General features: G+C 41.8%; 2 protein-coding genes across 5 annotated transcripts in view; one reads left to right on the top strand and one right to left on the bottom strand.

Annotated features, from left to right (window-relative positions):
* Positions 1-1,679: 1,679 nt before the first annotated feature.
* On the bottom strand, positions 1,680-22,046 carry trmt6 (tRNA methyltransferase 6 non-catalytic subunit). 3 transcript variants are annotated; one of them, XM_080200049.1, is made up of 11 exons: positions 22,027-22,046; positions 18,362-18,492; positions 16,855-16,964; positions 16,265-16,356; positions 15,445-15,528; positions 13,407-13,531; positions 11,380-11,723; positions 9,680-9,765; positions 8,287-8,389; positions 8,110-8,196; positions 1,680-2,516 (listed from the first exon to the last, which is right to left on the bottom strand). In XM_080200049.1, exons 1-11 carry the CDS (start codon positions 22,029-22,031, stop codon positions 2,343-2,345), a joined length of 1,341 nt encoding a protein of 446 aa, XP_080056175.1. In that variant the 5' UTR covers positions 22,032-22,046; the 3' UTR covers positions 1,680-2,342. The 3 variants fall into 3 exon arrangements, with proteins under 3 accessions (XP_080056175.1, XP_080056174.1, XP_080056176.1); XM_080200048.1 differs by lacking the exon at positions 22,027-22,046 and adding an exon at positions 21,098-21,562; XM_080200050.1 differs by lacking the exons at positions 18,362-18,492; positions 22,027-22,046 and having other exon boundaries at positions 16,860-16,963.
* Positions 22,047-22,170: 124 nt separating this feature from the next.
* Positions 22,171-22,791, top strand: part of mcm8 (minichromosome maintenance 8 homologous recombination repair factor) — a 33,969-nt gene continuing 33,348 nt past the window's right edge. For both annotated transcript variants that reach the window (XM_080200047.1, XM_080200046.1), the window contains exon 1: positions 22,171-22,558. In XM_080200047.1, coding sequence (XP_080056173.1) covers positions 22,435-22,558 — 124 coding nt within the window. In that variant the 5' untranslated portion in view covers positions 22,171-22,434. The remainder of the gene's footprint in view (positions 22,559-22,791) is intronic.

Raw genomic sequence — 22,791 nt, 5'->3', positions numbered from 1 at the left:
ACGAATGCAGGAAATGCAGCAGTGTGTACATATCCCAATCCAAAGAACGATGTCATAATGACCAGATCATTGATTTTAATGATGCAGACTGAGAAATAAAGTGACCAAGACATTGTGTGTGGGGAGCAGGGGAGTCTTTCTTCATTCTCTTCAAAATAGCATCAGATTCTTTTAAATTCAACTGAGGGGGAAGACATCTCATTTGAAAGATGTTTTACTTTAATTTGGATATCAGGCATTGCCCTGCTACACAGTTATGGCATTTTAATGTAACACAGAGCTGCTTCCCAATTCCTGCACAACGGACAGTAAGTAGACAACGGGCTAGACAGATGATAATACGGAAAGACTGCCCATCAATTTATTTCAAGGTTCATTTTCTTGCTCTAGTCCTGGTAAGTTGTGGTTGCCTGTATTTTCCCACACAGTGGATTAAGGGCTCTATTTAACACAAAGATATCCAAACGAACACTCAATTTCCCCAGATTTGTGCCAAATTTGCTCAATTTTTAATTGGTGCATCCATTTTGAATAGGCAAAAGGTAACAGGTTAGGGGTGTTGGGAAAATGAGCAAGAAGAATTTGAGTTGTACAAAAGAGCAGGTGAACTCAGTATTGCCTTAGATCAGAACAGTAACAAATGGTGATAAAACATTTGGAAAATTGTATCTAATGAGATAGCCGAATCAAAAACATCAGGAAGGTTCAAAATTGGTTGCAGGTTTGACTGGGTGAGTTCATTTACAAGAGGTACAAATTTCAATAGGGTTGGCTATCTTCCTTCCATCACAGATGTTTTATTTATGAAATTCAAAACCAAAATCCCATGTGCTGACCATATATATCCAATGGCAAATTTAAAAAAGTGAATGCAGTTTGAAGGATGTAGTATTCTTAAAATATACAAGAAATTCCATTACACTTTAGACACCTACTCTTCCCAATCAAAGGATCCAGAGGAAGTTCACAAGACTGATCCGTGGAATGAAAAGCTTGTCATATGAGGAACAGCTGAGGACTTTGCGTCTGTATTCGTTGGAGTTTAGAAAGATTGGGGGGGGGGGGGGGGGGAAATCCTATTGAAACTTGCAGGATACTGCGAGGCCTGGATAGAGTGGACATGGAGAGGATGTTTCCACGAGCAAGAGAAACTAGAACCAGAGGGCACAATCTCAGGCTGAAGGGACGAATCTTTAGAACAGAGATGAGGAGGAATTTCTTCAGCCAGAGAGCAGTGAATCTGTGGAACTCTTTGCCGCAGAAGGCTGTGGAGGCCAGGTCATTGAGTGTCTTTAAGACAGAGATAGATAGGTTCTTGATTAATAAGAGGATCAGGGGTTATGGGGAAAAAGACAGGAGAATGGGGATGAGAAAAATATCAACCATAATTGAAGGCGGAGCAGACCTGATGGGCTGAGTGGCCTAATTCTGCTCCTAGGGTCTTATAAAACAAGTCAATACATACAACCATTTACAGCACAGTTCATTTCTTCCACACTCCATTAATATTGAATATACAACTTGAAAGTTCAAAAAACACTAAAGAATTGAAGAAGCAATTAGCTTTGTAATGAGCCAAGTTTTTAAGCACTGAAGAAATCTTTCATACATAGTTTATATAGACAGGACACTTGGGAAGGCTTTATATGTGTTGCATCATTCAATTATTTAGAGACAAGTTTAAAATCAGCTTGATCAAATGGATTTATTTCAGGTAACAACTTTTTGTAGTTGATTCCAGTGATCTGACACTTACAATACGGCTAAATTGGTAAGGAAAACAGAATTGTACACATTATAAATAAGAGCAATTTAAAATAGTTAAATTCATTAAGAAAAAATACTTCAGTGTGTGAAGTTAGTTTCCATAATTTGATACAACCAATGAAATTATATAAAAAAGCAATATTTTACAGATGGTCATATAATTCCTGACTAATTAGGACGTTCATTTTGTCAAGTTAAAGACCCTTGAACAGGCTGAGACTGCCTGCAACAACCAAGGGCTCTCAAACCCAACTCTTTTTGCATTAAACTGCAGCATGCACGCTTTCCAAAAATACTTAATTTCATACACTTTATTTTCCCCACCCCTGCAAAAAGTAAAGACTATTGTACACTGGTGCATAGAATACTTCTCTCTGCATTGAGAGCATCTTTTCCCCACGCGCAAAATCACTTTTGCTAATGCTCCACATCATAGCAGAAAATTCCAAATGGCACATATACCATATTATACCAAAATAAATGTATAGCAGTTTGTAAAAACCTGCAGCTTAAGCTTTACAATGGGCTCCAAATATCAAGCAGTTTCAGGATTAGTAACAGGGCTTGGAAGAAAGCTAACTTTTGGATTCTTCAATCTTCTGTCTTTTGGCTGCAGGTTCTTCAGACCTCGGTGGTCTAGGGTTGTTGGCAATAGATTTTGCTTTGTCCATAGCAACAGTAATACCAGTTAGGATGTAGCCACCACCTCCACTCATTGTCAACTTGGGATGAGTCCGGTTTGGCAAAACCTGAAATATTTGCACAAATTAAATTTTAAACAGTGTATTTTGTTTTTAAAAAATGGGACTTCACTTTAGATAACTATTCAGAGCCTTTAGTAACAGTGTTTGCTTGGACTATTCGAAAACAATCTTAAAGAAGCATGACTTGAAGATCATCTATCTAAATTTAATACATTTGCTAGTGTCCTGTACTATGACCTGCTATGGTGTCTCTTGTCCTCTATTATGGCCCTTCAACTGGTTTTTCTCATTTAAAACAAATTAAATTCCAATGTTAAAACTACTGTCACGTAAACAAAATCTTTCTGCAAAATCATCTTTGTACTGATTTAGCAGAGATACAAATCAGGCCTGATGGACACCAAATCTAATACAGCAACACTGATGGACCATAGCAAATGTAATTAATGAGAGCTGGAGGGTCAGATTGAGTTGGCAAGAGGAATATCAGTGACATGAGATACAAAAACAAAAAAATGTAGACAATTTGCCAATCTGTCTTGATAAAAATGATTATTTGTGCAAATTGAAGAGAATCTTGTACAAATTAACAGGCTTCGTTCAGGGACACACAGTTAAAAATCATAAGCATCAAAATGCATAAAGGATTTGCAACATGCTGACCTAGTAGATTACGTATGCTAGCTTGATTCAACGATAGCACTCATTTCTCATTGCAACAGGGGAGTAGGCCATTCAGCCTCTTGATCCTACTCCACCTTTCAACCACATCATAGCTGATTGTCTATTTCAACCTGACCCCATATCTTTTGATGTCATTGTTATCTAAAAATACATCAATCACAGTTTTGAACATACTCAACGATTGAGCTGCCATTGTCCTCGGGGGCTGAAGAATTCCAAAGGTTTCCTACCCTCCGAGTGAAGAAATTCCTTCTCATCTGTCTTACATGGCTTGCCCCTTATTCTGAGACTGTCTCCTGGGTTGCCCAAGGGAGGATTTGTCTAGCCTCTGAAGAACTCTTAAGTTTCAATGTGATCACCTCTCCTTCTGCTAAACTCGAGAGAATACAGGCCAATCTCCTCAATCCCACCTCACAGGATGGTTCTACTATCCCAGGAATTAATTTTAGGAACCTCCAGTGCATCCCTCTACAGCAAGTATATTCTTCCATAGGTAGGCACAGTAAGTGGTCTCACAACACCAGGTTAAAGTCCAACAGGTTTATTTGGTAGCACAAGCTTTCGGAGCATTGCCCATGATCAGGTGAGTGCAGGATTTGTTTCACAAATAGGGCATATATAGACACAAATTCAATTATAAGATAATGGTTGGAATGTGAGTCTTAACTTGTAATCAAGTCTTTTCAGGTGCAGACAATGTTTGAGTGGAGAGAGGGTTAAGGACAGGTTAAAGAGGTGTGTATTGTCTCCAGCCAGGACAGTAAGTGAGATGTTGCAAGCCCAGGCAAGTCGTGGGGGTTACAGATAGTGTGACATGAACCCAAGATCCCGGTTGAAGCTGTCCTCATACGTGTGGAACTTGGCTATCAGTTTCTGCTCAGCGATTCTGCGTTGTCGTTGTTGTGAAGGCCGCCTTGCAGAACGCTGCTCCGAAGATCAGAGGCTGAATGCCCGTGACTGCTGAAGTATTCCCTGACAGGAAGGGAACATTCCTGCCTGGTGATTGTCAAGTGGTGTCCATTCATTTGTTGTTGTACCATCTTCATGGTCTTGCCAATGTACCACGCCTCGGGACATCCTTTCCTGCAATGTATCAGGTAGACAACATTGGCCGAGTCACAAGAGTATGTACTGCATACCTGGTGGACGGTGTTCTCACATAAGATGATGGCATCTGTGTCGATGATCTGGCACATCTTGCAGAGGTTGCAGTGGCAGGGTTGTGTGGTGTTGTGGCCACTGTTCTCCTGAATGCTGGGTAGTTTGCTGTGTACAATGGTCTGTTTGAGGTTGCGAGGTTGTTTGAAGGCAAGCAGTGGAGGTGTGGGGATGGCCTTGGCAAGATGTATGTCTTCAAATGACATATTGAAGGTTCTGGAGAAGATGTCGTAGCTTCTCCTTTCCTGGATGAAGAACTGGTTGAAGGTGAAGACGTTGTGATCCAGGACGAAGTGAATGAGTTGTAGAATTGCATCTGGAGATTGGCAGCTACCAGCGCAGAGTACTGAGTACACCAACAACTGCCAATCTCTAGACGCAATTCGCTTCATCCTGGACCACAATGTCTTCACCTTCAACAATCAGTTCTTCATCCGGACACATGGAACAGCCATGGGGACCAAATTCGCACCTCAATATGCCAACATCTTCATGCACAGGTTCGAACAAGACTTCATGACCATACAGGACCTTCAACCGACGCTATACACTAGATATATTGATGACATTTTCTTCGTTTGGACTCATGGCGAACAATCACTGAAACATGATGACATCAACAAGTTCCATCCCACCAGAGTAACCATGGACTACTCTCCAGAATCGGTTACGTTTTTGGACACACGCATCTTCGTCACTTCAGCACTTCACTGTACCGCAAGCCCACAGATAACCTCACGCTACTCCACTTCTCCAGCTTCCATCCTAAACAAGTTAAAAAAGCTACCCCCTACGGACAAGCCCTTCGCATACACAGAATCTGCTCAAATAAGGAGGATTGCAACAAACACCTACAGATGCTGAAAGATGCCCTCATAAGAACACGATTTGACGCTCAACTCAGCAATCGCCAGTTCCGAAGCGCTACAGTGAAAAACTGCACAGACCACCTCAGAAGTTAAACTGTACAAAGTACCCTTCATCGTCCAATACTTCCCCAGAGCGAAGAAGCTATGACATCTTCTCCAGAGCCTTCAACATGTCATCGATGAAGACGAACATCTCGCTAAGGCCATCCCCACACCTACACTACTTGCCTTCAAACAAACACACAACCTCAAACGTTCTACGCAGCAAACTACCCAGCCTTCAGGAGAATAGTGACCACACCACACAACCCTGCCACTGCAACTTCTGCCAGATGTGCCAGGTCATCGACACGGATGCCATCATCTCACTTGAGAACACCATCCACTAGTTACACAATACATATTCTTGTGACTTGGCCAGTATTGTCTATCTGATACGCTGCGGGGAAAGGATATCCAGAGGCATGGTACACTGGCGAGACCATGCAAACACTACGACAATGAATGAATGGGCACCGCTCGACAATCACCAGGCAGGAATGTTCCCCCCTTGTCAGGGAACGTTTCAGCATACTCAGGGATTCAGCCTCTGATCTTCAGGTAAGCATTCTCCAAGGCAGCCTTCACGACACACGACAACGCAGATTCGCTGAGCAGAAGCTGATAGCGAAGTTCTGACCACAAGTTCGGCCTCAATGGGTTAATGTCACATTATTTGTAACCCCCACGACTTGCAAAAATCTCACTGTCCTGGCTGGCGTCAATTCACACCACTTTAACCTGTACTTAGCCCTCTCTCCACTCACATTGTCCTCAAATGAAAAGACTTGATTACCTGTTAAGACTTGTATTCTGACCACTACTTTGTAATTGTATCTATATATGCTCTGTTTGTGAAACAATTCCTGCACTGATAAAGGGCCAATGCTACCAAATAAACCTGTTGGACTTTAACCTTGTGTTGTGAGACTACTACTGTGCTACTCCAGTCCAACGCCAGCTACTCCACATCATGGCTGCCTTAGATAATGGGACCAAAACTGTATACAATACTCCAGGTGTGGTCAAAACAAAATTCTGCACAACTGTTGCAAGACATCGTTAGTCCTTTACTCAAATTTTACAGGAAATGGCAAATGGAATTTAATGTTGGCAAGTGTGAGGTGGTCCACTTTGGTAGGAAGAATGGTAGGAAGGACTATTACTTACGGGGCAAAAAACTGCAGCAGGCGACGGTGCAGAGGGACCTCGGAGTCCTTGTGCATGAGTCGCAAAAACCCAGCTTGCAGGTGCAGCAGGTGGTCAGGAAGGCGAATGGGATGCTGGCCTTCATAGCAAGGGGGATTGAATATAAAAGTAGGGAGGTCTTGCTGCAGCTGTATGGGGCATTGGTGAGGCCGCAGCTGGAGTACTGTGTGCAGTTTTGGGCGGCGCACCTGCGCAAAGATATTTTGGCCTTGGAGGGAGTGCAGAGGAGGTTTACTAGGCTGATACCGGAGTTGAGCCATGAGGAGAGGCTGAATAAACTGGGCTTGTACTCGTTAGAGTTTAGAAGAATGAGGGGAGATCTCATTGAGACGTACAAGATGATGAATGGGATGGATAGGATAGAGGTGGAGAGACTCTTCCCACTCAAAAAAGACAGTAGGACTAGGGGGCACAGTCTCAAGATAAAAGGGGGGCGGTTTAGAATGGAGTTGAGGAGGAACTTCTTCACTCAAAGGGTGGTGAATCTCTGGAATTCTCTGCCCGTTGAAGTGGTGGAGGCTGCCTCGCTAAATATTTTTAAGACGCGGGTTGATGGGTTTTTGATAAGAGAAGGGATTGAGGGTTATGGGGAGAAAGCGGGAAAGTGGAACTGAGCAGCGACAGATCAGCCATGATCTTATTGAATGGCGGGGCAGGCTCGAAGGGCTAGATGGCCTACTTCTGCTCCTATTTCTTATGTTCTTATGTTTAAATCCTCCTGTGATAAACCCAACATATAAAGTGTATTCCTAATTGCTTGCTACATCTGCATGTTAGACTGTAGTGACTTGTGGGCAGATATCAACACTTTCCAATCTCTCACCATTTAAGAAACACTCTGCACCTCAGTTCCTCCAACTGAAGTGGATAACCTCATTCTTATTTACATTATATTTCATCTTCTGTGTTATTTAACATACCCAGATTTCCTTAAAGTCTCTTTGCATCATCCTTGCAACACACATTCCTAATTTTGTGTCATCTGTAAACTTGAAAATATTATATTTGGTCCCCACATACAATTAATTGACAAAGACTGTAAACATCTACAGCCCCAACTACTGATTCTTGCAGAACCCCACTAATCACAGCTTTTTAAACCTGAGACTGACCCATTTATGCATACACTGCTTTCTGTTCCACGTGCTTTTGTTTTTTTTTAAATCTCCTGTGCAGGACCTTATCAAAAAGCCTTTTGAAAATCCAAATATACAACATCCCTCTTAGTTCCCCCTTAGCTATGTGGCTAGCAACGTCCTCAAAAAACTCAGATATGACTTTGTTTTCAAGAATCCATGTTGTCAGGTCAGGGGTGCCCAGAATCTACTCATGTACTCATCTACAATGGCGGCAAGTGTTAGCACTGCTGCCTCACAGTGCCAGGTACCTGGATTCAAATCTGGCCTTGGGTCACTGTCTGTGCGGAAACTGCACATTCTCCTTATGTCTGCATGGGTTTCCTCCACATGCTCTGCTTTCCTTCCACAGTCCAAATATGTTCTGGTTAGGTTGCTTGGCTATGCTAAATTGACCCTAGTGTCACAGGATTAGCAGGGTAAATATGTGGGGCTACAGGAATAAGGTCTTGGTGGGATTGTGGTCAGTACAGACTCAATGGGTCAAATGGCCTCCTCCTGCGCTGTAGGGATTCTAAGATTCAGAGTTTAGTTGAAGTTTACCTGATAGCCCCTCAGCCACGTTTCAGACAACCTCAGGTTAACAACTCCGCCCCTTTCTCGGAGATTTGAATAGCACACGAGCAAAGGCTGGAAGGAAAAAGATAACAAGACAAATGAAATGAATTGTGATCCCAAATAGTCAAATAAACCAACAATTTGCCAAATACCCAGTTTTACCTCCTTATATTGGCAGTAGATGACAAACGGTCTAGATGGTGCCACAAACTCCAGAAGACAAAGTAATAAGGGGCTGGGATAAAGGCGACTTGCTATAATCAACCTACATAAATAAAAGAAACAGCTTTATGTCAAAAACTGTGAATTTTAAGAGATATGTTAACTACTCGAATAATTCATCATTTAAAATAAAATGGCTAGGCAGGACTATGATAATATATTTACAGAATATGGGCTGTTAACAGCAAGTAAGGTTTTAAGGCTCATTTAACATAGTAAAACATCCTGCTTAACAGGCACACAATCAGACCAAAATCAGTCCTAACCATAGGAGGTGACATGGGAGAGGATTTTCCTGTGGGCATTTGGACGGCAACGTTGGGACTAAATGGGAGTCCCGTGCCAGCATTTGCTGGCAGTGAAGACAGCACAGTGGTACTCACAGAGGTGGTTTCTTGGCTTGCTGCCTCCAGCTTTGCCACCTTATTAAGGACAGTGAGCCTGAGGGTGGAGCAGGGTGCTCCCCTCTCTCCCCTCCGCAGCTCAACTTGGAAAGTGCCTTCGAGTTCACATTACATACATTAATCAGAAAAGTGAAGGCAGTAGGCCCCTCAGGTTGATTAGAAAACTCTGCGGGAGATACTAAATAGGAGGCAGGCACAGCAAATATCAAGAATCATTGTGTCAAGAGAAATTGATAAGATGGTAGAATGGGTGGATGCAGTTCAAAGGCAAAGCTTGGCAGTGAGAAGCGTTACTTTTTTTTTGAATAGGGGAATGCTGATTGCTGCAAATAAACAAAGATTTGGGGGCATGGGTTCAGAAACAAGCCATAACATGGCAAACAATGTGCACAGATTTACTAGGTGGCTGTCTGATATGAGAATTTATATATGAGGAATGACTTGAAAAAGGAGACTTTTTTTTAAATAGCAGAGGTAATTTAAGATTACAATGGAACAGGACATAGTTGAAAGAACTAGGTACAAGTTAAATCTAAGATATTTAGGGGAGTGAGCAAGAAACTTTATTTTAATTGAAGACATGATTCTGAGGTTGTAGAATGCACTAGAGACAGTAATTAATGCAGAAAGTTTAAGAATAGGTGAGATAAGTAGCTGGACGAAAGGGAGACAAAGGGAACAGGGCAAGCACATGGGATTAAGCATTACTGCTTATGTGGAAAGCAAGCACTAATTTGGACTGGTTAGGCTGAATGGTTTGATCTAGTGTTACAATTTCTACAAGTCTTGGGTTCATTTGGGATAAATATGGATTACAAGTGATGCATACATTTGTAAAAATTAAGGTACATCCAAACTAACATAGTTGCCACTCAAAGGTCTGCAACAGAATTACAGTGGGGTTTATTTGATTTATTACATAAGCTCACCCATCTGCATTTCTCTCTTGCAGCACAGCAGCAGCCAACTGGAGTTTCTTCAGCCGATCTTCTTGCTTACTCTTCCTCTCTTCAACCTGCCAAGAAATTTCACCAAAGATGGAGTCCAGTTTGACTTTAGAAGACTAAAATTTGTACAAGAACAAGCATAAATGTAGGTTTGAAACCTAGACTGAAAGGCACAAAGAGAACAGTCAAATAAAAATATTTGGCAACAGCTCAGGAATTGCTTTTTTTTTGAGAGTTTTAAAAGCTCATTATTCTCCTACAGGAGGCATTTTAAAAGATGCCATTGTGAGAGACAATTCAGGCAGAATAAAGTGGCGGTTATAGAGTCCCATTTGAAAGGAGGGTATGATAGTAAGAAACTGATTTGGTGTACTTTTGAAAATAAATTCTGCCAGTAGCAAATGAGGCAAGTGAACACACAAATCAAGGGGAGGGTGTGGATACAAATGGAACCTTGATTTATTTAAAAAAGATCATCTAAGAAGGATAATTTCAAAAGTGAACTTTTGATTCTGTATGGATGGGATCGATTGAATTGAATAACACATTTTGAAATGTTACACCAGCATTGTTATATGGCTTTGGAGCAAAGTGAGGAAAAGATCTGTTGTTATATGGCTTTGGAGCAAAGTGAGGAAAAGATCTGTTGTTCTCCCAGTAAATGCACAGAAAAATCACCAGGCATTTGGACCTGGGTAGGTCTGAGGCACACTTGGCAGGATCCACTTTTGCTCAGGAAGGCTGACATACTGAAACTGTCAACATTTTAAACACAGCACGGCACTTGGGAAATATGCAGGGGTTTGCCAGTTTTACCAGAGTACATGGCTAAAACAGAGCAAATGGTCCTAGCCTTTAAGTGACACAAAGCAGTGACTTGCCATAAACTGGCACCAGCATTAATTAACACAAAGCAAAAAAACTCAAGTCAGCAACAGGAAAGGTGCTACAGGATCCAAGACTAAATTCGCAGAAGTGATTAGTGTAAAAAAGTTACAGCACAGTTACTGATTGGAGCAAAGGAGGAACATGGTTAAAAACCAAAGTCTGGAAAAACTCAGGTCTGGCAAGCATCTTTGAAGAGAAATAGGGAGTTAATGTTTTGAATCCAATATGACTTTTTTAGTCATTTTGGATTTGAAATTGAACTCTTTTCTCCATGTCCTTTTTTTTAAGCAACACATTCAGGTACCTTTGTTGGATTATAACCAGCTCAATTTTGCTATGATTGCTTTTCTAGCTCTTTTTCATTTCAGAACTCCAGCATCCACATCAGTTTTTCTAGTACTGAATATAGTTAAATTTAAGCATCTTTCCAGTTTGAAAATAAAAAAAGACAAAATGATGCTGCACAATGTTTTAAATATTTCCAACCATATAGAAACTTGCTGGGTCACAATACCATATAATCCTTCAGCAAATCAATTTCTTTTTAAAATAGTGACCATTTTCTACATAAAGACAATCAAAGCATTAAAGTGTGCTTTGTAATTAGCTGGGTAGCAACCACCATTTTACTGTTGCTTAATATTAGTCAATGAAACCAACTAACTACAAATATCAAATCACAATCAGTCTGGAGAAACACTTTGCTTCAACACAACAATTTTGTTTGGGTTGTAAAAACGTGATACATTCGAACTTAAACATTCCACATTACATCCTACAGGAATAAATCTTACATTGGGTTTTCTGCCTGCATTTTTTTCTTTATTTTCAGCCTCCTCACAAGTAACAGCCATGGCCTCAGTTTCTCCAGATTGGGTGTTATCCGTTAGGATTTCACCACAAGGCGCTATACCCTGGTGTGTGCTCAGTGGGCTCCCATTACCTTCTTCTACCACAGTTTCAGTTGGTTTCTGCAGTGTTTCTTTCTCAGTTGAAAAACTTCCAGAAAGAAGGCTGTTCAATTTGTTGATAGGAAAGTCATACAGCTGATTATAAAATGATTTTGGAAATCCAAAGTTCTCCATCGCCGCTCTGATAGGCAAGCTACCTGGATACAAGTGGACAACAGACCCAAAACCTGCAGAAAAAGACTAAAGAGATTATATAGAATAGACAGCTGGGCATACAGATGCATATATAGTCTGGCAGATGAAAGACACATTTCAGCTGTGTGTTTTGTTCAAACTAAGCTTGGGGGGAAAGAGGAGAAAGTAGCTAAACAAATGGCTTTATCTCAGTGACTGAGAGATTCATCAACAGCGCGAATGTGCTGTCAGAGGTTGGTTGAGGTTAGAGCTTGAGATAGTTGAGCCAGATTTGGTGATGAATGATTAAGCATCAGAACTGCTCAATGCTCTGCTTCTTGCATTTGAGTAAAAGACAAGGCCAAATCAGGAATAGCTGAGATGGGGACAAGGAAAAACATGCAGTCGAAGGAGAGGTTGAGCAAATTGATGCCTGCAGAGACATTATGTGGAATGGAGGCCAAAACTAGGTAGTTGAGAACTCTCAAACAGTTGTCAATAGCTTGGAGAAGATTTCCCCTCTGGGCAGAATCAAATAGGCTTGAAGAGAGTAGGTTATGGATGGGCGACAACAAAAGTACATTCAGAAATTCTGAATTACAGCAGCCTATGATTTGGAAATGGAAAGTCTGCAGTTTTCTTTACATGTATTTTATGTCTTTCAGCCAAACCAATTCTGCTAACACTTATTTCTCTGTAATACTTTGACTTGGCCTTGTTTGCTCCTAGGCTTCCAGCTGTGTTGCTCAATGATTAAACTCCATTGTGTTCGCCATTTAAAATGCTGTTTATAGAGCAATAGTCAATAATAAGGGAGCAAAAGTTCTATTCAGAAAAATAAAAAGTGACATTTTCTTGTTCAAGAGAAAAAAGTAATCAAAATTGCATCAGCAACTTCCATTCCCTTGAAGTAAACCCACATTTCCTTCAAAGTCCAATCTTCATTCACATGACGCAGGAATTGAGTAAGTGTTTTGAATATTTTTACAGGAAGGGAAGTGGTAGTACCAGACTAATATGGTAGAGGCGAAGATGGCTCAAATTTAAACAATATCCGCTGAATTTGTGTGACATATGCACATTATGAAATCAACTTGCACAGATCCCCATTATGCACAACATTCACTGCAACATTTTAAAGTTTCTTTTAAATTAAAATTTATTTATTTGTATTACAAGTAGGCTTATATTAACATTACAAAGAAGTTACTGTGAAAATCCCCTAGTCACCATACTCCAGAGCCTGTTCGGGTACACTGACGGAGAATTTAGCATGGCCAATGCACCTAACCAGTAGTCTGTCAGACTGTGGGGGGAAAGCGGACTACCCGGAGGAAACCCACAGGGGGAGAACATGCAAACTTCGCACACACAGTGACCCAAGCCAGAAATTGAGCCAAGTCTCTGGTGCTATAAGGCAGCAGTGCTAGCCACCGTGCCACCCTCTTGCACAGATCTCCATTATGCACAACATTCACTGCAATTAGAATCTTTGGGTAACACAACTTTAAATTTAGAAGTCTATATTCCCAAGTGAGCTTTTCATGTTGACCTCCAGTGATAAGTATTGTTAACTGGATGAGCTTTCGCCACTAAAGTTCAATACTATAGCCATAAAGCAGCTTCATTAGTGATTAGAATGCTTAGCTATACTCACTACAATACAAGCTGAAAAATGTAGTTACATCAAATTAGAAATTTTCATGGTATTAGTTGGCATATTTAGATTTTATTACCTCCTAACCTCTCCATTACAGCACCAAGCACCAGACCAGCACAGGATTCTGCTACAAGAACTTTGGAGCCAGCATGGATATTCCCAAGAGTTAACATCTGAGCCAGTGTGTCATACCGTAAATAGCTGGAAAAAAATTGATTGATAAAGGTGTAATTTTATTGATCTTTTCAGTACTCAGCATCTTTGGGGTTATAGCAACATTAACTGTACAATTTATAGATAATTGCCCCACCTCTCTCTCTCTCTATCCCGCTTTCTTCCCCTCAAAAAAGTAGCTAAAAAGCCACAGGAAGACGGAGGCAATAGCACCAAGTGAGCAGAACAAAGATAAATGAAATTTAACAAGGATAAGTAAAATGCTTTATAAACTAGAACATACAAGGGACACACACTGGTTATGATTCAGATTTCTTCTGATTCTTTCCTTCTGTCCAATGAAATGAACATTCTTAGACACGCAAAGATGCCCTTACACTTACAAAATAGAGCTACCCTTACCACAAAAAACAATTTGGAAAACATGCACCGAATGCATAATAAACCCATTGTTCCACGATGTGCATATTGTATTTCAACTGTGCACATCGTTTCATACTTGACACCAGATAGCACAGTTTGCTGAAACTATCAAAAACTGGGTGTATTCATTGTGAGAAGGCACTCGTGGAAAAAAGCTATTGTTGAAGCAGATTTAAAACAAAACAACTTGGACTAGAAAGTTACCAAGAGGCTTAAAACAGATAAACTAATCAACAGAATTTGAATGGTTTTCTTTTGAAACCTTTTATTGGATTAAAACAAAACATCTCTGTGAGCAACGCCAACATCCCCGCAAATAATTTTTAGTCAGAATTACCTATGGAGCCCAATTTTGACTTTGTATCTGCTATGGCTACACCAAAATTTAATAATGGCTCGGGTTTAAAGTTTAACTATTAGTGTCACAAGGTGGCTTATATTAACACTGCAATAGTTACTGTGAAAATCCCCTACTTGCCACACTTGGCGCCTGTTCGAGTACACTGAGGGAGAATTTATCATGGCCAATGCACCTAACCAGCATATCTTTTGCACTGTGGGGGGGAAACCAGGACATCCGGAGGAAACTCTCAGGAAGACCATGTAAACTCCGCACAGTGACTCGCGTCGGGAACTGAACCCAGGTCCCTGGCACTGTGACAGACCAGTGCTAACTACTGTGCCACCAGGCAGCTGTAATGTCAAAATACTCATCAGCCTTCACCATCACCATTTTGTGAAACTGACAGCAACTTCTGTTGTCTGCACATGCACAGAAATTATCAATGATTTCCTGCTTCGTCTACTGAAGTATGGTATTGATGTCCTTGCAGATGAACATCTTATAAATTGCTTGAATTGATGTGAACTTTCAATTAGTATCCTTCTAAAACCCCATAAAATGATTCTGCCATGTTGAATGAGGCACATCTGAGATTTCAACAGTTGTTACAAGGGAAGGAGGGAGAGCAAGCAGGCGAGACACGCATACTTACTGGTTTCTGATCAACTTCACACAGAACCAATAGCAACCATGAAGAACCTATCCATCACATAGCAGAAAAAAACCCTCTGAACAATGATTGTTAAAAGGAACTTTTTTCCCCAAGAAAGGCAATTCATAAATTAAGGACCAAAACAACAGATTTTTAAAAAAACAGGAGTGGATAAAATTCAACATAGATAAGAGGAAGATCCTTTACTCTGGAAGAAAAGTATGATTCTTGATTGGAACCAAACTAGATAAAAGATATGGAGATTCTGAAAACAGTGCTCAAATCAACAAGTGATAAATGTCTTATCACTTTAAAAAGCAATAGTGCCCCAAGCTACTTTAATGCCCCTCCCCTGCCCAGTTACTACTGAGCAGGATTTAAAATCAATCCTATATGATCAAAATAGAAAACAGCAAGGGAAACATGGTACCATCCAGCTGAAATCTAAAATGCAGTTACTGGTCTGAAACCTGAAATGTTTAAACACCATAGAAAAAAGGAGTTCAATTTTACACTACTCACCAAATTTTGCCTGGCTCACGGGAATGGTACATCATGGCCATTATGCGAGTGGTAGGCTTCAGGATAGTTATATATGCTTCGTACCTGTCAACAAGTTAGAATGTGGCCAGGAATTATTTTTCTCCAAGGGTGAAACACCAAAATTTATCTGAACCCTAACATGGTTAAGTGATGGAATTTCTTGTAATAAATGAAGATGCTGAGACTCATTTTAAATGCGTCAGCCACTGGAAGTGGATTCAGAAGTACCTGCTTCTAAATTATAACACCACAATGTACCAGTTACCTACATTCCATTGCCAGAAGCACTTAATTAGGATCATTAAAACAGGAAAAAATTTGGCCCATAAAATTATTTGGTTAACCGGCTGATTTTTTAATAAGAATAATAAATTAATATAATTTATAAGGTGGCATGGTGGTTAGCACTGCTGTCTCTCAGTGTCAGGGGCCAGGGATCAACTCAGGCCTCAGGTGACAGTATGGAATTTACACACTCTCCCCGTACCTGTGTGGGTTTCCTCTGGATGCTCCAGTTTCCTCCCACAGTCCAAAGATGTGCAGGTTAGGTGGATTGGCCGTGCTAAATTGCGCCTTGGTGTCAGGGGGATTGGCAGGGGAAATACATGGGATTGCAGGGATACGGCCTTGGTAGTATTGTTGTCAGTGCAGGCTTGATGGGCCAAATGGCCTCCTTCTGAATTATATGATTCTAAATGCCAGTGTCGAGACAGTGAACTTTTTATCCCAGTCATGGTAAACATTTTCCATCTAACACAACAGAAGATTCTATGCTACAACCCAAAGTACAAAGGCTTACTTTTTCTTTTTCTTCTTAATGTACTTTTCTTGAGCGAATCCAGTTTTGTCTCTAAATGTTGTGCTATTCTCTATCAGATGTTGAACAATATCCTGCATAAAACAAGAACTTTGCTTTAATGAGACAATTGCCATTTGGGAATACAAATACAATTTTTGTGTGGTAAGAATTTAACTCTTATTGAATTGCCCACTTTGAGTAGGAGAGGCGGTGGATGTGGTGACTGTCAGGGGACAATCAACAAGCCCAGGCTAATGTTCTGGGGTCATGGGCTCAAATCTCACCACAGCAGCTGGTGGTGGAACTTAACATCAATTAATAAATCTGGAATACAAAGCTAGGCTCAGTAAGGATGACCATGGAGACCATCATCGATTGTTGGAAAAACCCAACTGGTCCACTAATGCCCTTTAGGGAAGGAAATCTGGTCCTAACCTGGTCTGGCCTACATACGACTCCAGACCTTTAGCAACGTGGTTGACTCTTAACTGGCCTCTGAAATTGCCTAGGAAACTATGGATAACAAATGCTGACTTTTCCAGCGACAAACACATCCCATGAAAACATTAAAAAAATGAAGTCATCCATACCTGACCTTTTAATCCTTGCCCTTTAAGTGCCTCAATATCCTCTCTGCTGAGTTTTTGGGACTTGCCATCATCAATTATGTTTCGGTTATCAATGCCAGCTTCATTTGTTTCTACAAAGAATTTTAAAAAATGTACTGCTTTAGCAACAAACAAAATCCACAAGTCCTTTTTAGTTGAGTCAAATTTATTCAAGAAGGTCACTTAACACTAAGCATTTCATCTGAAATGAAGTCTCAACAATCCTTTGTGGGGAAGAGCCCAGAATACCCAACTTTCCATAATTATCTGGTCATTATGACTTATCAGAGAAAAAAAGTTAAAACACACAGTTAAAGCAGAAATATTACCCTTCATGCTTAGTACCTACACAGACAAGTATACAAGTATCGTATTTCTGAGCAGGCAAAAATCATGCATAAAATTTAAATACTGTAGTTTATACCAATTCCTCAGATTTTTTTTTGACTGTTCAAACTCAGTAGTTATATCTTTTGTAATTAAAATAATTCAGTAAGCCAAGCTATTAAGAAAATTTAGAAATTATTCCATTATTTCTCCCAAACCCCATAAAGGACAAATAAAAACTACAATTCATTTCAAAAACAATTTTTATTTTATTCCTTTGCGAATTTTGACACATTTATGTTTACAGGCTTTTTTTCCTTTCTTTGCAATTCAGCAGATAAAAGCATCGAAGTAAAATGTCACATAGAAGGCTAATTGACTAATTAGGAGATTTCAAATAAAAAAATTCACTCAATTCTGAAGATTTACATATAAATGCTGTTTTAAAGTTATGTCCAACTAAACGCTGACTGGCTGAATCACTTGGTATTATTTTACCCATGTTGTACAGGATGAATACGGCCAATAGATAAGAAACACTGCCCAAAGAGTCCAAATTGTAACAGTCACTGCATATGCACTACATTACACAAATAAAAGTTAATATCACTTCCTACGAATTATACAAAGTAGGAAGTCTCACAACACCAGGATGAAGTCCAACAGGTTTATCTGACATCAAGAGGTTTTGGAACGCTGCTCCTTCATCAGGTGAGTAGAAAGTTGGATTCACAAACAGGGCAAACATAGGCAAAGACTTAACTGCAAGATAACGATTGGAATGCGAGTCTATATTCAAGTATCATCTTGCAATTGAGTCTTTGTCTATATATGCTGTTTGTGAACTCAACTCACCACTCACCTGATGAAGGGGCAGTGCTCCAAAATCTCATGATACCAAATAAACCTGTTGGACTTTAACCTGATGTTGTGAAACTTCTTACCCCAGTCCAACACTGGCATCTCCACATCAAATTATACAAATTTCGCACAGCAATTTTGGCAAGTAACAGTTATCACATCAAACATACTTTTGAATGAATACAGACTAGTAGAATATCTAACTTCAGAAATTGGCTATTGGTCAGCAACATTGACGTTAAGCTGCCCATCATACAAATTTCAGGTTTGGGTAGAAATACAAAGTGTTCTGACACATTACCTTTAGCCATTTCCTCAGTTTTTGCTTTAAGTGGCTGGAGTACTCCTCCACTGGAAACTTCAAAGATGGTACCATACTGCTGTCCAATCACATTGTCCAAGTAAAACCACTGTTTCTCAAAGGTGATTTTTCTGGAAAGCAAAGTTTGAGATCCATTAAATTCTAACCAGAACATTAAATTTCATCCCAAGTCGTAGGCACAACCCATAAGATGTTCTTATTAAACTCCAGCCAAAGTCTTAAGTGAATAACTTTGGACCAGATTTGTTTCATCATCCAGAATTAATTACATTAAATGCACTCTGACAGTGCAAGTCATACTATGATCTGTGGAAGGAACTATCCACAGAATTTATAGAATGAGTTCAAAGCAACATGTAGCTTATTGGGTTGGTGCTGGTGAGGTTTTTCTAATAAACAACTTCATTTTTTGAGGGGGTGCATTGTGTCGTATTTGCGAAAGGATATACCAGCCTTGGAGGGAGTACAGAGAAGGTTCACCAGGCTCATACCAGAGATGAGGGGGTTAGCTTATGAAGAGAGATTGAATAAACTGGGTCTGTACTCATTAGAGTTTAGAAGGCTGAGGGGGATCTTATAGAGACCTACAAGATAATGAAGGGGCTAGATAGGGTAGAGGTAGAGAGGGTCTTCCTGCTTAGAAAGGAAAACAGAACTGGAGGGCACAGCCTCAAAATAAGGGGGGTGGTGCAGTTTAGAACGGAGTTGAGGAGGAACTTCTTCACTCAAAGGGTGGTGAAACTCTGGAATTCTCTGCCCATTGAAGTGGTGGAGGCTACCTCATTGAATATATTTAAGTCATGGGTAGATAGATTTCTGATAGATAAGGGAATTAAGGGTTATGGGGAGAAGGCGGGAAAGTGGAACTGATTCACTTCAGATCAGCCAACATCTTATTGAATGGCGGGGCAGGCTTGAAGGGCTAGATGGCCTACTCCTGCTCCTATTTCTTATGTTCTTATGTGTTTGGGTCCTTTCAGTAGATCTACACAGTTTCTGCCTGCCCTTGGAAATCTGTTGTGGAATTGCCTGACCATTGTTTTGCAAATGAAGGGGCAGAAAACTGGAGTAGGCGACAAGCAATTTGGTACCAGAAAGGGGAGAGAGAAGTTGGATAGCTGGCTCAAACTTGAGTGTGCGCTATTTTACCAGCAAACTGCAATCAGAGTATTTTTACACCATGCTTTAGGTTTATATTTGCAAACAGTCTGCTAGGAGTTGGTTCTTATTCAAAACCTTTCCAGATGTATATTTGCAATCATTAGGTTCGCTTTACGATGATAAGTTGCAAATCTATGACTTTCTGAATAGTCATCCATGTAGCCAAGTTTAATAGATTGTTATCTATTCAGAAGATTTGATCTGCTATCAAAAAGTACCATATCAACATGGTATCTAAAACTCTGTATCCTGATGTGTATCATTGCCCCAACACCCCTGTGCTTGCTGAACTAAATTAACTGAGTCCACCAATGCCCCAATTTAAAATTCTCAATTATGCCCAATTCTATGACTTCCTCGAGCCCTATAATGCTCCAAGTTATCTGCACTTCTTCGATTCTGGCCTCGAACTCCCCAAATTGCTTCAGTCCACTGCTACAGGCGTGTGTTCAACTGTCCAAGCCTGAATCTTTGAAATTCGATCCCTAAACTTTTCCACCTCTCCACTTACTTCTCCTTTGTACCTATTTCACTGGCCAAGCTTTATACTGTTTACGGTTCAGTGCCACATATTGTCTGATAAGGTTCCTGTGAAGCGCTTTAGGGCATGTTACGCTTTAAGGATGGTGAAATCACAAGTTACTGTTCTAAGGTAGGAACCATATGTTCAAACTGATTAAAAGCAAATTTAGCCCCCCATGCTAAAAGGTAGGAATGGTTAGTCTAGAGGCCCAAGTTTCAGTAATAATGGGTTGGTCATTTAAGGACAGATGAGGAAAATGCTCCTCACAGTGAGTCACGGATCTTTGGAATTTTCTACAGTAAGAAGTCTGACAACACCAGGTTTAAGTCCAACCGATTTATTTGATAGTAAACTCACAAACTTTCGAGGTTTACCTCTTCATCAGGTTTGTGAAGTTTTACAGGCTAACATGTCGCTGAAAGACAAAGTTCAAAGATGTGCAAGTTATGCAGATTGACTATGTTAAACTGATGATTCTCAGAGGCTATTTCCCAGGGCTGAAATGGTCGCTACAAGAGGACACAGGTTTAAGGTGCTGGGGAGCAGGTACAGAGATGTCAGGGGTAGGTTTTTCACTTAGAGGGTGGTGAGTGAGTGGAATCGGCTCCCATCAGTGGTAGTGGAGGCAAACTCGCTGGGGTCCTTTCACAGACTTCTGGATGAGTACATGGGATTTGATGGGATTGAGGGTTTATACATAGGCCTGGTAGGTAGGGATACCATCAGTGCAACTTGTGGGCCGAAGGGCCTGCTTGTGTTCTATTAACTACCCCTTAGTGTCGGGGCGGGGGTACATGGGTTATTGGGGATACAGCCTGGGTGGGATTGTGGTTGGTGCAGACTCAATGGGTTGAATGCCCTCCTGTACTGTAGATATTCGATGGTTTTATGAAATCCCGTCCACCTGCATCACTTAAGCCGAAAGCTGCAAAACTTTGGGTGTTAAGTGCAATGTGCCCGCCTCCAGAAACACTGGAGTTGTCCCTGGTCTTCCCTGCACACTTGCTGGGCAATATCCCCCGCGGCTGTACCTTCCTCTCAGCACCTGCACGGCTTTGAACACGTCCTCCCTCTTCAGCACCACATGGTCCCCCTCACTGACAGTGTGGGCCCCGCTGCCGGCCGCCGGCCGCTCCCCAGGCCCGGACATCATCATCACCGCCGCTGACACGCTACTCTTTGCCAGGCGTCTTCAATCCATCCCAAACACAGCCTGATTCTGCAAATACTCGTAGACTAAGGCGGTTAGTTTGGACGGGGTTCCAGTGAGCAGCCAACCGCCGTCCTAACCGTTAGCGAGCTCGCGCCACCGGATTGTTCGTGACCAGGAACAGAATGGAGACGACCAGTAACAGCGTGCGCGCAGGCTCCTCAATCGGGCCCCGCCCACTTCACGCATGCGCCCCATCAGCCAGGACTCCAGTCACGCATGCGCATCAGTGAATGCTTCACCCAGCGCGCCTCAGGCCCCGCTGTACGCACGCGCAACATACGTCCTACCCATTCCTTCTCGTTAGCTGTCAGCCCCCCTCAACATCGTACGCATGCGCGACCCTCATTTCAGACTCATTCAAGACCACATCCACTCAACGTAGTACGCATGCATATCAGCCAGGTCCCCCTCCTTTAGTCGTACGCGCAAGTGAAACCCCACTCATTTCAAGCCATGCACATGCGCAATTCTCAGGCCCCACCCATTTTACGTCATAGACGATCAGTCAGTCCCGCCTATTCTTCGTACGTATGTGCGCATAGTTCGGCTCGGACGAATGTGCTGTCAGGTCCCACCCACTCAATAAAATACTGCAGATGCTGGAAATCTGAAACAAAAACGGAAAATGCTGGGTCAACTCAGCAGGCCTGACAGCTTGTGAGGAGCGTGAAACTGAGTTAAGGTTTCTGCTCTATGTGACCCTGCCACAGAACTCCATGTTGCGCGCAAACGCGACATTCAACCCACTTCATTTGCCTGAGCAGTTCCGCATTCACGCATGCGCGTCACTGACGACCTCCTCCTTCTCCTCCTCCATGCGCATCAGGCCCCGCCCATCGCCGTCAACTCTTTCCACTCGTACGCATGCGAGATACTCAGGCTCCGCCCCCACCTGGCCGCTGGCGGGCGCGAGCAGGATCGGTTCAAACTTTCGGGCGGCTTCAGCTCAACTGACAGGCGGCTGGACCACAGCAGCTCGGAGAGACTGCAGAGCGGGGAGAAACCGGCTGCTGGCTGATTGATTTGGACAAAACACTCCTCCCCCTCCCCCCCACCCCCATCTCAGTGCAGTGACATTGGTGCCAGCCTTGACTTCTTCAAACAATCCCCCCACCATCGCCTCCATTTGCACCTTGGCCGGGGCAGTAACCTGCAATGTGCTCTGACTGGAGAGGTGGCAGGAGCTGGAGAGGTGCCAGAGGGGGTCCAGCTGGTGGATGGAGGGGGAGACCCTGGAGAGGAAGAGGGAACTGGGACAAGTCCAAGAGAGGGCGAGGAAGTAAGTTCTGTTCATATTAACGTGAGAGACAATGTGTCAACGCCTCAAATTGTTGAAAACTGCTGTTCTCTAACCTGATGTGGGTGCAGGTCCTTTTAGCCCCTCTGGTGCTATTCTCCAGCCTTTCAAAAGTGTCACCACTTCTTCACAACATGCCGCCCTGCCTCCAACCTCCCTTTCATCTCCAAGGACCCTGAATGCAGCATTCCCCTTCAGGGACATTTCTGTTTTTT

The sequence above is a fragment of the Carcharhinus amblyrhynchos genome, chromosome 12, assembly GCF_965287045.1.
Source record: "Carcharhinus amblyrhynchos chromosome 12, sCarAmb.v2.hapA, whole genome shotgun sequence".
Classification (NCBI taxonomy): domain Eukaryota; kingdom Metazoa; phylum Chordata; class Chondrichthyes; order Carcharhiniformes; family Carcharhinidae; genus Carcharhinus; species Carcharhinus amblyrhynchos.
The sequence above is the reverse complement of the archived record's forward strand: the minus strand, read 5'-3'. Positions and strand labels throughout refer to the sequence as shown.